General features: G+C 40.6%; 1 protein-coding gene across 11 annotated transcripts in view; it reads right to left on the bottom strand.

The window, feature by feature from the left end:
• Positions 1-14,552, bottom strand: part of KDM2B (lysine demethylase 2B) — a 125,304-nt gene that overhangs the window by 36,205 nt on the left and 74,547 nt on the right. For all 11 annotated transcript variants that reach the window (XM_033008364.2, XM_042805709.1, XM_042805712.1 and 8 more), the window contains 2 exons: positions 12,584-13,038; positions 4,518-4,604 (listed from right to left, as the gene is read on the bottom strand). In XM_033008364.2, the coding sequence (XP_032864255.1) occupies positions 4,518-4,604; positions 12,584-13,038 (542 nt within the window). The remainder of the gene's footprint in view (positions 1-4,517; positions 4,605-12,583; positions 13,039-14,552) is intronic.

The raw sequence follows: 14,552 nt of genomic DNA, 5'->3' as shown, positions 1-14,552 counted from the left end.
AAAAACAGAAGGCACTGCCATAGAGTGTAATTACATGCTACTATAGTTGACTGTTGTCTTCCAGAAATAGGAATTGGTTTGAAAAATGCATGGTTTCTACTTGGGCCATACTCGGAGTTCCTTAAATAAAATGCTACCCCTAATCCCTGCGCAGATAAAATGGGAACTCTGGTATTGTACAGCTGAGCAAAACTTGAGAGTGGGCTTCAAGATTTGGCTTGACAGTAGTCAGCTTTCTGCACCAGTGATTAGCAATCTGTCACCACAGTGGAAAACCAGGTTTAGGCCCTGCTCTCTTTTCACATCACCCAGAAGTTCATGTCCCAGGGATGGGGAAGGAGTTAATTTGTCAGGATTACTTTTCACTCCTCTTTAGTCCCTTAAGAACCCAAAATTTCAAGGCAGCATACCCTACAGAGCTCTTCCTTTCATACTACCATTACAAAAACACCCACAGAAAACACTCAGCACTGCACTAAGCAAGGACGACTTACTGTTGGACCAACCCCCAACAAAGGAAAGGGGATGGGGTTTACACATCCACAGCTGCATCCGTGTTCGGCAGCCAGCTGGGAAAAATGTGCTGCTTAGTCTGAAGGTACATAAACTGTCAGTCAGCCGTCAGGACAAGTAGGTGTCAAATATCCACTCTGTCCCACATTCCTGATTCCTTGAAGAGGCCTAAATTAGGATTGTTGTATATACCCTAGGATCCCTGGCAAAGTCAAACATTTTGGTAAATTAATCATTATCAGACAGAGACTTCTTTTGAAAATGGACTGTTTTCTCTTACTCTGTAGCTAAAAGAAAAAGGCAGGTTCTTGCTGCTTCTGAAAGAGCATTTGCCAAAAAAAAATATAAAAAAGGTGCCCACTGGAATGTAATTATTGTGCTAAGTAATTACCAATAAATTAGAAAAAGTATGAAAAAGCTCAAAACAGCTCCATAAACATGAGTAAATATGATCTGGAAGAGGTGCCTATGAATCACACACCATTTCTATATTACCAAAAAATAATAATGGTTCATACATTTTACTACGAAACTTTCTGCTGAAGATGTCACAGATCTTTATAAACGTTAATTTCACCTCAGAACCCCCCAAGATGGGAAGCACCATCTCCTTACATGAAGAAACATTCAGGGAGCAGAAATGTGCCATTCACCTCATGCAACACAAGGAGGCTGCAGCAGAGCTGGGAACAGAACACAGACCGTTGCCTCCCATTTTGTACACTAACCACAAGATAATCAAATGTCACCCATTTATTTTATCACCTTACAAAAAAATTTTTGATCATTACTCCTGTTTCTTTTCTCAGCGAGTAATTTTTTTTGAGAGCGAGCTGCAGGAAACCTGACAGCCTCAAATGCCTTTAGGAAAGGTAGGCAGGAGCGATGCAGCACAATGGGGCCACAACATATGGCTGAGCCTTCCACATACTTAGTTAAACATCTTGCCCGTTACACCTTATCCACTGTGAACTGTGATTTAAGGTAAGTGAACATGTTTCTTCCCTAAACCCCAGAATTTCAGAGTCTTCAAGCAACCGTTTTGTAGTACAGAACTGAGCACACTGTTGGCACATCACACTAGCAACACACAAAAGAAACTGTGAGTCAGTTTTAAAGGGAAATATTTGCTACTTCGAATATCATTCAGATTATTAAAAGCATGTTCTTTCAAAAGCAAGTCAACATAACTAAGCACACCCTTCCACAACTTCAGTTATTCACATAGTTTAAGACATTCCGTGTCCCTACTCCAGGGATCTTCTACTTTAGTAAGAGTTATCTCCCTCTGCTCTGTTCTTTTCCCACTCTATCCCTTTATGGTACTTGCCTCTCTCCTCATCCTGCTCTCTCGCTGTTTCTAGTCTCTTCCCCTCCTTTCTTTACAGTCATTTCCATTTTCTTTGAAATGTTTTGGCATTTAATGCTGGCTTTATTCTTCCTTCTCCATCTGCTGCTCTTGTCTTTCTAAATGTCTTCTGGAGCCTTCTTTTGGGAGAAAGCAAGAGCCACGTTTTCCCTTTCTTGCCTCCTCTTTCTGGATTTCAGTTCCCTTCTTTTTCTTTATGGACTTGGAATCAGACAATACTCCTCTCCCTGGAAGCTAAAATACCAGCTACAATGTCTTCTTACCAACCCCACAATAGCTGGTACCACACTGCATTGTATCTGCACTCCCTTTGAACACAAGTATCTTAGGAAAGGCACTGTTAAGTATTTGGCATTTCTCCTACATACTACAAGAGCAATACTACAGAAAGCAAAATTACTGGTAAGTTTTACTCCCCTGCCTTGTGCTTGACATTTGTGGAATCTTCTGGCCATGGAGACTTGCTCCACCAGCTACAATCCAATTTAAAGGGAGTTTCCCCCTCCCTAAAGGTTTTCTTCTCTGTAAAATCTTCTATTTCTTTATCAGGATTTACAGGAAACAAAGCAGAAATAACCAAGCTTAACTACTAACACTGCCTTTATACAAATCTCCCCTATATTCTCTTTCCAATATATTTTAATTTGGGCCTACAAGGCTCAACTGTAAGACATGTCTTCCCAGCCTGCTCACTTGGCCTCTGGTCCTAGACAAGGAAATAGCTGTAACATGTAAGATGAAAATGGACATTTGTCAATTAGAAACACAGCAACAAACTCCTTTTGGGAAACCTTCAGCCATATCTGCATGCATACCTTGTAATTAAAACACAACACAAACATCACAGATTAAGCAAAATAAGTATGAAGAGAATGGTGAAAGGATTTCTTCTGTTACAAATTTTTGTTTATTTCCAAACTTCAATGTAAAGCCTGACTTTCTGTGAAAGCTTTCCTCATATTTGTTATTATCTGATGTGTTTCATTGTTTGTTATTGTACCGTAGCACTGGAAATGATGAGTTCTAAAGTTTTTTGTTTCAGAAAGGCTAAAGGAAAATATACACCAGAAAGTTAAAAAAAACCCCAAACCTTTCAGCCAGCAAGATGGATTTTGCAAGGCAGGATAAGATTTAAGTCACAAAAAATACAAATCTTTTACAGTCACAGTTATGTTGCCAATGCACAGAAATAAAATATAAGAAATGAACCATTTATCAAGGATTCTAAAATAAAGTGAACAAGAACATTAGCAAATGCCAAAGCTTATAAAAGCACCAAAACACTAAGATTCTCACTTCTACCACAAGCTCAAAAGATACAGCAAAAGCGTCAGCTGTTTCATAGTTTTGTTGTATACATTTCACACACCAGCTTTTCTCTGGTCACAGAGATTTTACTTTACTCAGTGCTTTGAGTATCCCTGACTGATGAATGAATGGCAGCTATTAAAGCAGTGGAACAGAGAATTTGACACCTATTCCTCTCAAGGTTTTCCACTGTTGTTTTTAAACAAATAAATGTTTTAAACACAAAGCATATTCCCATGGATTTATTACAAGCTAAAAGGGGAATATGTATTTAACAAGACGTAACTTATCTGAAACGTGCTCAGCTAAAACCCAAAAAGAAACCAAGAAGGAACATGATATGCTCATTCTGCCCCACTCTCCTCTGGCAGTTTGATGCTCATGGTCTCCAACTTCCTATTTGGAAACAGCAAGTTCTTGTGGCTACAAGCGATTATATGCAAAGCCATGACAAGTGCACCAGCACAGAAAGTGAGAACAGGATAAATAATTCACTCAGTTAATTTTTTGAAAGTTATTTACAATGATAACAACAACAACAGATTTTTCAGCTAGAAGCCTGATTTAAGCTGACTGACCCTTTCAGCATTTCTAAAGAAATTATGTATTATAAAACTAATTCAGTGAAAAATGAAAGTAAAAATAGAAGCGATGAGGCATCTTCTAAATAAGCAAAGCTGCTTTTACAGCATGCTGAATAACTAGTGTGGTAAACATACCACTGTTATAAATAACATCCAGCCTTTTAACATTATTCTTTAGTTAATTATTTCAAACTCTTTACAAGCATTAATGAAGCAAACCTCACGGTCCTCCTGCAAAATGAAGAGAATTACTTCCATGTATAGGAGGAAAAATGAAGATATAGTGACAGAAAACAACCCTCCAAAGTCACAGTAGCACACTTGTACAGAGAATTCAGGAGGTCTCATAGTATAAGAGAAAAAATATCCTCTCATCTAGATGAGAGTGCTTACTAAGTGACCAGTTTGTGGGATTTACACATCACTTAATTTTACACAAACAGTTGCATCACCATTTTTACATTTAACCATGACTAGTAAATGACCAAGACATATGAAAGTTTTATACTGCTAAGTAAGGCCCAGACAAATTCTTTTTAAATGGAGACTCTAACAATTTCTCCCTGCTGAGGCACTTTTATGTTCTGATTCAACACCTAATCATAAAACCATTAAAAATAATATTTCATGTTAAAAATGCCAGCAGCTGCCAAAGTATCATACACAGCACTTTGTCAGATTATAGATAAATAAATACCAAGATCTAGCACAACAATGATTGGTAAATAATTGTGTCTCATTACCTTTGTGGTCTTCTTGGGCCAGCTGACCACCGGGACACCCGAAATGGCAAGATTTTGGTCATCATCAGCATGTTCCTTCAGTATGTTCTGTTGCAAATGAAAAGGCCCTTATTAACCAGAGAAATATTTTTCCAACTGAAGAGTGCAGAGACTTACAGAAGACAATACTCCACTCTGATAAAAGATAGAGTGACAAGATCTCTGCAGGTTACTTTTGCTTCCAAACTTGCAATTCACACTGAAACTCTTGCACCTGTCATTAAGATACAAAATGTGAAGTTTCTTGCAAAACAGACAGCAAAATCACCCAAGAATCACCTTGAAAATTAAAGAATTCTTTAAAATTGGTGCATCCAAAAGACTGATGTTTTTCCACTGGTACCAGTCTAATACCAGTATCACCTCTCCCTTTAAACTCCATCTCACTAAATCCCAGACAACCCAAGGAGTCACCACAACCAACACCTTCACTCTTAACCAAGTCTACAAAAGACCTGGGAAGCAGCTAGGCTTTGCCACCATTATTTCTGAAGTCACAGGGCATCAAGTGTATAAGTTTAGAGCAATCCTCAGAAGCCTGAGCGTTCAGGTAAGTCAAGATACAGAAGTGTGCACTGTAACCTTTCATCTTTTTGCATGTGGCAATTCAAGGGCACTGCCATTTCCACTGGCCTTCCTTCCACGTGGAAGTGCAGGCCAGAGCAGTTGCAATCTAGTTCACTTTACGTGATCAGGTAAGGCATTCAGGTTCCCGAGTATTCACTAGGAAAGGATCTGACTCTGGGCAGTACAGTATTAAGGAAAAAAGATTGATCTCCCCTCCCTTCCACCCCCACCAAATCCTTTTGCTTTGATGCACTGTCCTAGAAATTTCATGAGTGGGTTGCTCTGGCTTACACAGCTTCTACTGCTGTGAATCACTCCCATGACCATGTAACTCAACACAGAGGTGGGGAAGAACTCTAAGTGTACTCAGTTGTGCAGTTGTGAATAGTCCCACGCTTGCTTCCCAGGACTCTCTATGTGCTAACTAACCTATCTACAAAGCTCTTCATGTGGAGTTCAGGCAGCTAAAAAAGACAACAAATGAAGACAAAAAATGAGTTGGAAGGAAGATTGTGCTGTGCTGCTGAAAACTGAAGCCCAAATAGCCACTAACAGCTTAAAGGGAAAAAAAAATGCTCCAATAAACCAAACAAGAACTGCAGGTTGGAAATTACCTCGTAACAGAATTTAGGAGATAACCCCAGACAATGAAGTTCAACGGTGTTCCTCCCAAGTACACAGACTTCTTGAAAAAAGCTTAATTAGACAACAATAGGCACCAGGCTCTGTCAAGTCCCCAGTGTAGAGCTTTAATAATTAGAAATTTCACACACTACACAAAAAGAGCTTAAAATACGGTAATTGTTTTAATAGGAAGCGCACTTGGAATTCATCTGTAATCATCCAACTAAAGCCTGGAGTACGATGGCATGTTTCAGGCCCCAAGGGCCTGAGCAGGCAGACTAGCATCTAAACTAGGGTTTGGACAAGCGTCCCTGGGGCTGGCTTTCTCTCCCTGGAGCTCAGGTAACCTGCCAGATTCAGCCCAATTCCCCAGTCTGTGCTTAAATGAGAGATGCTTTACTAATAGACACCACAGCACCAGCATAGTGCTGCTTCTTCAGGTATGATCATACCAGTAAGGCTGTTTTTGATACTGGTTAGCCTGAAAGCAGTGCCAATGACCAAAATAAGCAATACCAGTGCAAGCCCAGTTTTGTTAGCCTGGCACTGTGGCGGTGCTCAGGAGCTTGCATAGGCACAGCCTGGCTGGTGGGGAGTAGAACGCAGCTTGCCTCAACCTGATTGTGCTGAAGAGTCTGTAGTGCACCTCCAGCCGTACACTCTTCAACTGAAACAGCTAACAACTTTTACATACGGACTAGTGACTGGCAAATTAAGCTGGCTGAGCTGAGTTTACGTGAGCACCTCTTTTCTCATCTCCTTTTTATTTTGAGAGAGTGATGACTTTATTTACTGAACTGTAACCACAGTCTGAAAGTTAGTTTTCAATCCTAAAAATGGAGAGGTCTTTTGTATTCTCATAGCAAAGCCAAAAAACTCCAGAACAAGGTGGCAGCTTGAGAGCCATATAAACAAAGGACAAATTAATCCCTCTTTACTTTGCTACTCTTAGATTTGAAAGCTTGTAAAACAGAAAACCTTAACATTTCCACTAACGACTGTCAGAGACTCTGGGTTCAACAGAAAGCAGACTATATTCCAAGAACTTGGCAAGATAATGAAGGGGTTTTGTTATCATATGTATCACGTGAAAATATCCAAGAAGAAATGTAGAACTATGGCAGTTTATCGTTTCAGCCAGCTGAAAACAATGGATGTCTTAGCAGCAGAACCATAACCAAGCCACAGTTGCACTGACTGTAGTATCAAGTGCCAGCACACAACAAGCTAGAGGAGACAGACTTTTGTTCACCTGCTTAAAAAAAAAAAAAAAAAGAAAAAAGATAAAGAAAAGCCATGGGGCTCCAGTTAGACAAACAACATGATGCTCATCCAGCACAAGGCTGCCTGATTCATTACACTTGGAGGCTGTGGTGACAACAGCAGGTACGAAGGAAAGAAACCGATTAAGCATGTAAGAATTCAGCTTAGCCATTAATTTCAAAAGCACAGCACGGAATGACTCCCCTGAAATGCATTCAGTAGAGGGAGTTTTTTCCTGTCATCAGACTGAGAAGGGGGTAAGATTTCTTGGCAAGGAAAAGTAAGAACATATTTCAGTAGATATCATCTGTCTTGCACAAGAATCTTCTCCTGCTGCCAAGGAGTTGCGGATATTTGACAAACTCTGTTCTTCAAACTGAGTTTATTCTGCCCTAATGGACTTCCACAGTCCTTTCTGAAGGGCAGCATTTTTGCTTTGAAGTGGGGAAGGTCTGTGGCATTATTAGGAGACAGATCTCACAATCCTCCTCCCCAGCAGCAGCAAACGAATCACCATCCTGCTAGTAGCACAACAGAAATGTTGTGAGCTGAAAGCAGAGGCTGCATACAGACAAGTATCACTGGCAGAGTGTTTAATCTGAGATACAGACTGTCACAATCAAAGGTTTGCTCAGCTTTACCTGTCCTGTGATATGGGGCACAAACTACACCAAGGAGTAAGATGGTTACTTCTCTAGTCTCTTCTTAATGCGTAAGTCCACCTCAGTTGCATCTTTATTAGACTGACATGCTATTGGGTAGCTAAATATGGAGAAGCCACATGGTGAAATTTTTCCAATCCCCAAGGCCACCACCTAAGTAAAATTACTTCTCAGTGATTTTTTTTTTTCCTCCTTTTCTTCCTCATCAGTGTAAGTACTTTTCTAACAGTTCAGCTGCTATTTCATTTTTAAATCGAGAGCTGGAGTTGTTGCACTGTTTCATATTTAATTTCAGGGCACGTATATATGAAAAACAAGGTACAACTGCAGGCTGCATGTGCCTCCAACAGTAACACCAACAGCAAGGATGTGAGGGCAACGGCTGCAGTGTCTTCTGGCTGCTCACCCTGCCAACAACTACACTGCCAAGCCTTCTGTCCTGCAAGTTGGGTCAGCTGAGCACTCTTGGGGAGGGTATGTTTATCTGCACAATAATTTCCCCTCACATTTGCTGCATGTACAGCTCACAGAGAGCCCCTCCGCAGACATTTGGATACGGAGAGTATTGCATCTCCTCAGCTGATTGTTCAGATGCCATCTGCTACGGAGCGAATGCTGCTGTTGGTAATTGCTGTTTGGAGGCCTCTGAGAAGCCCCTTTGGTGGTGAACAGAGGTCTCATGCGATACAGTGCCCATACAGTAGAGCTGCAGCCAACAAGAACTTAATTCCTTGTTTGAGCTGAGGGAAGAAATGACCCGCTCCGCAAGAGAGGCCTGTGTTATGCTCTGCAAATAAGCCTCCCTTGTGCTGCTGCACACCATCGATCATGGTGATAAATGGGTTCTCAATCTGCAGAGACATTAGCTTGGCACTTCTGAATTGCTGTGTCCCCACTAGATAGTCGCAGTTAGTTAGGAGCTTAGATGACGTGTAAGGAATTTGCTTAGTTTAGTTTCCAGTCTCCCTTCTCACAAGGAAAATAAATTACTTTACTTCAAAGAGTCTCACCTACTTGACATTAAATAGCTGTATACAGTGGTAAATAAAACTACAGCTAGAGCAATAATCCAGTCGCCCATCCTTTACTGTATTCTTGCTCAGATGGGAAGGTTGGGATTCTTTGCAAGTTACCCTGATTCATTCTGTGAAACTTCACATCACTGAAAAAAATGGTTTCCTCTCTCCAGTTTAACTACCCATATCCTGTTTTCTGAAAACATTAATTTTTCTTACTGAAGCACAAAACCAGACTTGAATGTCACATAGAAAAGTTCCTGGGTGTATTTCATTAAGAAATAAAACTGCTACAATAAACACAGATTTATTTTCTTCAGGAAGAAACTTGCTTAAGACTTTCCAAGCGGAGCATGAGCTTTCAGACTTTTTGTCAGAGCATGTTCTTGCTATGCATTTGTTAAAAATAACTCTCAAATGGGTGCACTAAAAGGGTACTTTTTATAGGCTGTATTATTAATATATCACGTGCCCAAAAGTCAGGTTGCCCATGAAATAAAGCTTGTGAATATAATTGAATGCAGTCACAGCACATATGATCTGTACAGCTTCTTCTGCAGGATTTCTGCCTCCATTCAGCTGCACAGATGACTGGTGCTCTGGATATTCAGCAGGGTGAGGTAAAGGTGCCAGGCTTCTGCTCACTCTACTGCTAATGCTATCAGCAAAATCCCCACATTATTTTCTGTGCAAGTTGGAAAACTAGTAGCGAAGTAAGAGGGAATATGATTTAGTGGTCAAGGAGATAAATACCATCCTGGAAAACATGGACTGTATTTCTTCCTCTGCCATTATGTCTCTATGTGACACAGGGCAAACCTTTTAAATCACACTTCATAGGCAGTCATGGATTGTATGTTCCTACTCTTCCTCGCGCCTGGTTAAAGATCAGAACTTCTGCTCTGCAGAAATGTTAAGAAATTACAGTTTCAATACCATTAAAATTATCCTTTGCATGTATAATTCTTAAATAATGCTAACTTTTCTGAAAATCATATCCACAGCACGTAAAACCGGCATCCAAAATTACGGTCACTTGTATCTTAATCTCTTTGCACCCTAGTTCCCTATCTGTGAACCAGAGGTAACAACAGCTCGTCAATTACCACTTGTGAAGGACATGACTACGGTGGTGATGAGTATCACTGGGAACCGCAAGGGAACAGTCACATCCCCATCTTCAGCTGAGGCTGCAAGGACCATTATGCTAGATGTATGCTAAAGGGGCTGAAATCAGTAACTTGGCTACTCTTCCATCAGCATGCTCTATCCATTGAAGGCAGAAGCCCTAAACATACACTGATACACTTGGGTTTGTTTTTGTTTTGTTTTTTGTTTGTTTTTTTTTTAAGTTGATAAACTGAATAAAACAAACTTCATGCTTTGGTATCACATGGGTTACAAGGAGATAGGCTGCTTTGGCTCCAGTGCACTGTTCTCTACCATGTTAGTGAACATAGCAGCAGAAAGAGCAATGGGCTGTTGCATCCAGGGTCCCAACACTCGATGGGAATGGAACACACCCTGTCAGCGGCTGCCTCACACAGTTTGCTGATGAGCAAAGGGAAGGCCTGTGTAGGGACTCCTGGGTTCCACTCCTGACTTGAGAGGAAGTGTACTCAAGCAACCATTGATCTGAGTACAACTCCCCCTACCTGCCCCAACTCCTGCAGACCATCCAGCAAGCAGATTATGCAACCACAGGGAGAGTTATAGAGGAAGCAGACTATACGGACTTTAACCAATTTACTATCCTGTATTGACTCCTGTTCTTTGAAGATTGAGAACTGCCCTGTATGTGGGCCAATACTGTAAAAAAAAGATGGGTGAGAAAGTTCTTTAACAGTTCTTGAGATACCGTTCAAGAAAATGTTGGAGTTAACATCCTTTTAAAAGGTCTTGCTCTGACTAATCAGCCACAGGCTCACCAAACATACAGAGGTGATTCCAGAGAAATCAATTCTGCAGCGTGCATGATGTTTAGATGTGGTCATGGGCTCTTCAACCAGCAGGGAACCATAAATATCCAGATGCTGGGCTACATTCTGATGGTTACAGTGTGTGCTGGCAAGGAGAGAAAGTTCAGAAGCAGGCAGTTATCAAAGAGGATGGAACATCAAGCCTGCAACTCTGCTAGATGCACAAAATAAACTGGCAGATGGCCGCTTAAAACCAGTTAAATATGAACAATATCACCAAAAAGGGCACAACTTGGGCCTTTTTCTTAAATGTCCATTTTCAGTTCTCAGTCTCTGTAGCTAGTGAAGCCACTGCTCTGGAGAGGAGTAAGAAAACATATACTCCTACACAGTGCTTTAAACCACATATGGTATCTTGCCATGTTCTAGTAAGATGTCTCACAGTGCATTGGAGTATGTCATCAAAAGAACGTGCATGATCATATTCTGAACATCTGCACCATTTATTACGTGGGATTTCAAGAAGCGGCAAGTTATTTTTAAGTGAAACCTGGTCTGTGCATCAAGCTTGGAAAAGTAACGCTACCATTCCTTCTCCTTCACCACAAATTCAACTCCCGGTCTTAAAGCTTCATTCTAATTTCTGATTAGATGACTGATCACAAAGAAAGGCAGTGAATATACAGCCACAGCGCCAAGCATGTGTGTCCACTTTCATATATAAAGTGGCTGATTTTGCAAGAAGAGTCTTTCTGAGCTCTTGTGGTTTACCAAAATGAGTGCCGTGTATCGCACTTCCAGGCTCTAAGATTGTGGAATATAGTTCCACTGCACACTGCATATGTTCAGTCTTCTTTAACTGGCTTTGAAGACCTTTCTAAGCAGCTGTTACACTAATTGCACTAAAAAAGTACAGGCTCCCCTTTTACCATATAAACACGTATTTTTCCCCTCAGACTGTGGCTTACACAGCTCTTGTGTATAGAACATATGTAGCTGAAAAGCCATACTGTACACAGAAACAGCACAAAACTAGCAATCCAAACACAAGACCACGAATCAGAACTCATAGTTCCAAATCATGCCAAATTGCCATGGTACTGGACCTATGGAGGACAGGCTGACAATTTTAGCCTTATTGTCCCAGCAAAATTACAAGAGTATGATGCTTTCATCCTTGTTAAAAAAAAAAAAAAAAAAGATAGTTAATATGCTTATTTTATACAATGTAAAAACAAGACACAGAAAAGCTAGCTAAGTAGTTGAAAGGGATGCCACAGGTCAGAGGCAAGGTTGGGATTAGAAGCAGCAAGGCCACACTAGTCTTCAGGAAACATTTATCCCTAAGTCAGATGAAGTACTATTTCTAGTATGCTAAAAACCTGAAAAGAAGTTCTGTCACTAATGAGCATTTACTCCTCATACCATCTCCAAAGAGTATATTGTACCAGTGGAGAATAATTATCAACCTATAGAGGGCAATGGAGGAAAAGAAAATGAAAAAGGTGAAAGAAAAAAAAGAGCAACTGAAAATGTTAGACAATAAATCTTCTGAATTACAATCAGGTATTTACATTTTGTATGTGTCAGTTAATCAGATCTAGTCCAGAATGACACTAGACCAAAAAGGGCAGATTAAGACTATAAATATGAACAGACTTTTTTTTTTTGTATAATATTTACACCTGGGACAGAACAAGTGCTGAACTACGAGAGGATCTAAACTTTTGGCCACAGCTTTAACAGTCAGAAAGGACTGCATCAATTAAATCAGACTGCAAACAGCCATCTCCCCAGAGCAGAGATGGCTTTTGTTAGAGGCATAATTTCCCTCTCTGTGGCATAGCAGGCTGGTATGAGCTGGTCACTACACACAAGCTGCCATCCTGCTGCTGCAGAACTTGATTTCTGATCTCCTGCTGTCTTTCATGCCCACAGAATACAGTTTGTGTGGATCAGCAAGCTATCACACCCACCTTCATGTCCTCTAGGAGAGCCTGTGGATCTTCGATGCCTTCTGGAACACACTTCTTGTTCTCTGGGAGAGATTCAAGCTTTTCCACCAGGGCTTTTAAACCCTTCAGTTCAAATTCTGTTAGGTGAGTCCATTTGGTTGAAACTTCTGTAGCTGGAGACCCCGTTGGTGTTTTGGGATAGTCTGTGGGGGTCGTTGATTTTACGCTGTCATCTGACTCATTAGACAAAGTTCTTTTTAGGTATCTCATTACTGTGGCTTTTTGTTTCCTTCCTGCACCCTCCTTCCCCTCTGAGTGTGTGCTGTTGGGTGAGGAGGAGCCATCTACCAAGGATTTGGAGTTCTTATCCAAGCTGTCATCCTTCTCCTCACGGATATGGGCATCACACGACTCTTCATCCATGTCTAACCACGAATCTGATGAATAGCTGTCTGTGCTGCGTTTTCTTTTTGCATCTGAAAATTAGAAAAAGAATACTGAAATTTTACCCTATGTAATTCATAGTTTAAACACTTCTCTACCCCTGGAGCTAGGCACTGCCTACATAAAAAGGCACTGGATAATGCCTAATAAGTATGTGAGAGGAATGGGCTCTGTTCAGCTGATTTTTAATTTTTTTTGGGGGGGGGACGGGACATTGTTTGTTAATGAAAACCAGCATTAAAACAAACATCTACGCAGTTCAAATGACTGGGAAACATTTAGGGAAAAATTGTATTTTCTTCAAAGCTTCAGTCCTCTATGCCTTCAATTAAGAGTAGGCAGAGCTCTTAGGTCACACACAATTAATTTTCCCACAAATCCGAAAGAGACCAGATTCAGCAGCCTTACAGCTTTACGAGGAGAGTTAGCACAGAAAGAAGAGGGGAAAAATTATGGGAGAAACCACATTAAAATGCTGTACATCATCATTTTTCCAGGAACTCTGAATAGCACAAAATCAACTTTCAATACTTTTCTTCTTTGTGAGCAACTGATGGTAAAACAAGAACCCCCACTTGTTACTGCATGAATACTCATTGCTCTTCTGAGACAAGGGATTATAGTTATGCTTATTTACAGACAAGAAGCCTAAACACACTGAGAAATGTAAGGACTGTCAACAGAGTTACACGATACCATTTTTCTTTATGCTGTTCCTGATACATTCTAGGTACTTCTCAAGAAAATTTAAAAGTAGCGAAAACAATGCAGGAAACTAGTGGCCAAAGTTCCCTAAAGCACACATTTCTTCTTATTTATTAGACATGATTTCCTTTACTAAGTGAATGCAGGCTAGCAACAGCAGGAATTTCTGTGGAAAATACAGTTAACACTGGCAACACCCAGTTAAGTCAATGTGAATTTTAATACTGGCTGAAATGGGTATGAGATCAAGCTGCAAACAAAAACACTGCAAAGGAAACAGAAGTCATACAGAAAAAGTGACTGAACAATTAATGAAAAGTTCCTTTTCACAGTTTTCATGCTTTTGCAATGCAGTAGTTTTGGATTAGGACAATGTGAATTATGCTTAAGGAAGGATTAAATGGACATTAAAGAAAAAGCCCAGCATCCTGTTGTTTAACAGTGAGGTTCAAAACAAACGCTGAAGCCCAGTTCCAAGCTGTCAAATTCATCCTCATCACAGAAAAGCTCCTTGTCTCCCTGATATTCTATACCACCCTCTCGCAAAATATATGTTACATGTCAACTGGGTAACAAAGATGCAACAAACAGTGGCAGAGTAACTGTGTGAGGGCAGCCAGCCTAGCTGCTTAGCTTCCCAGTTTCAAATAAAAACTCTGTAAGGCTGGATGCACCTCTGTACATCTATGCCCCAGAGGTACAAGTTGGCCACTTTATACTTCTCAGAGTAAGTGTGCTGTTGCTACACTGTCTGCAAAAATCAAGCATCTCTGTCCAGTCTACTCCTTCAACCACGTTTGCATCTTTCCTCAAAACCAAAATGGCCATCAAATTACTCCTG

The sequence above is a fragment of the Tyto alba genome, unplaced genomic scaffold (genome assembly GCF_018691265.1).
Source record: "Tyto alba isolate M040663 unplaced genomic scaffold, T.alba_DEE_v4.0 Super-Scaffold_44, whole genome shotgun sequence".
In the NCBI taxonomy this organism is placed as follows: Eukaryota; Metazoa; Chordata; class Aves; order Strigiformes; family Tytonidae; genus Tyto; species Tyto alba.
This window is presented reverse-complemented; position numbering and strand designations above follow the sequence as displayed.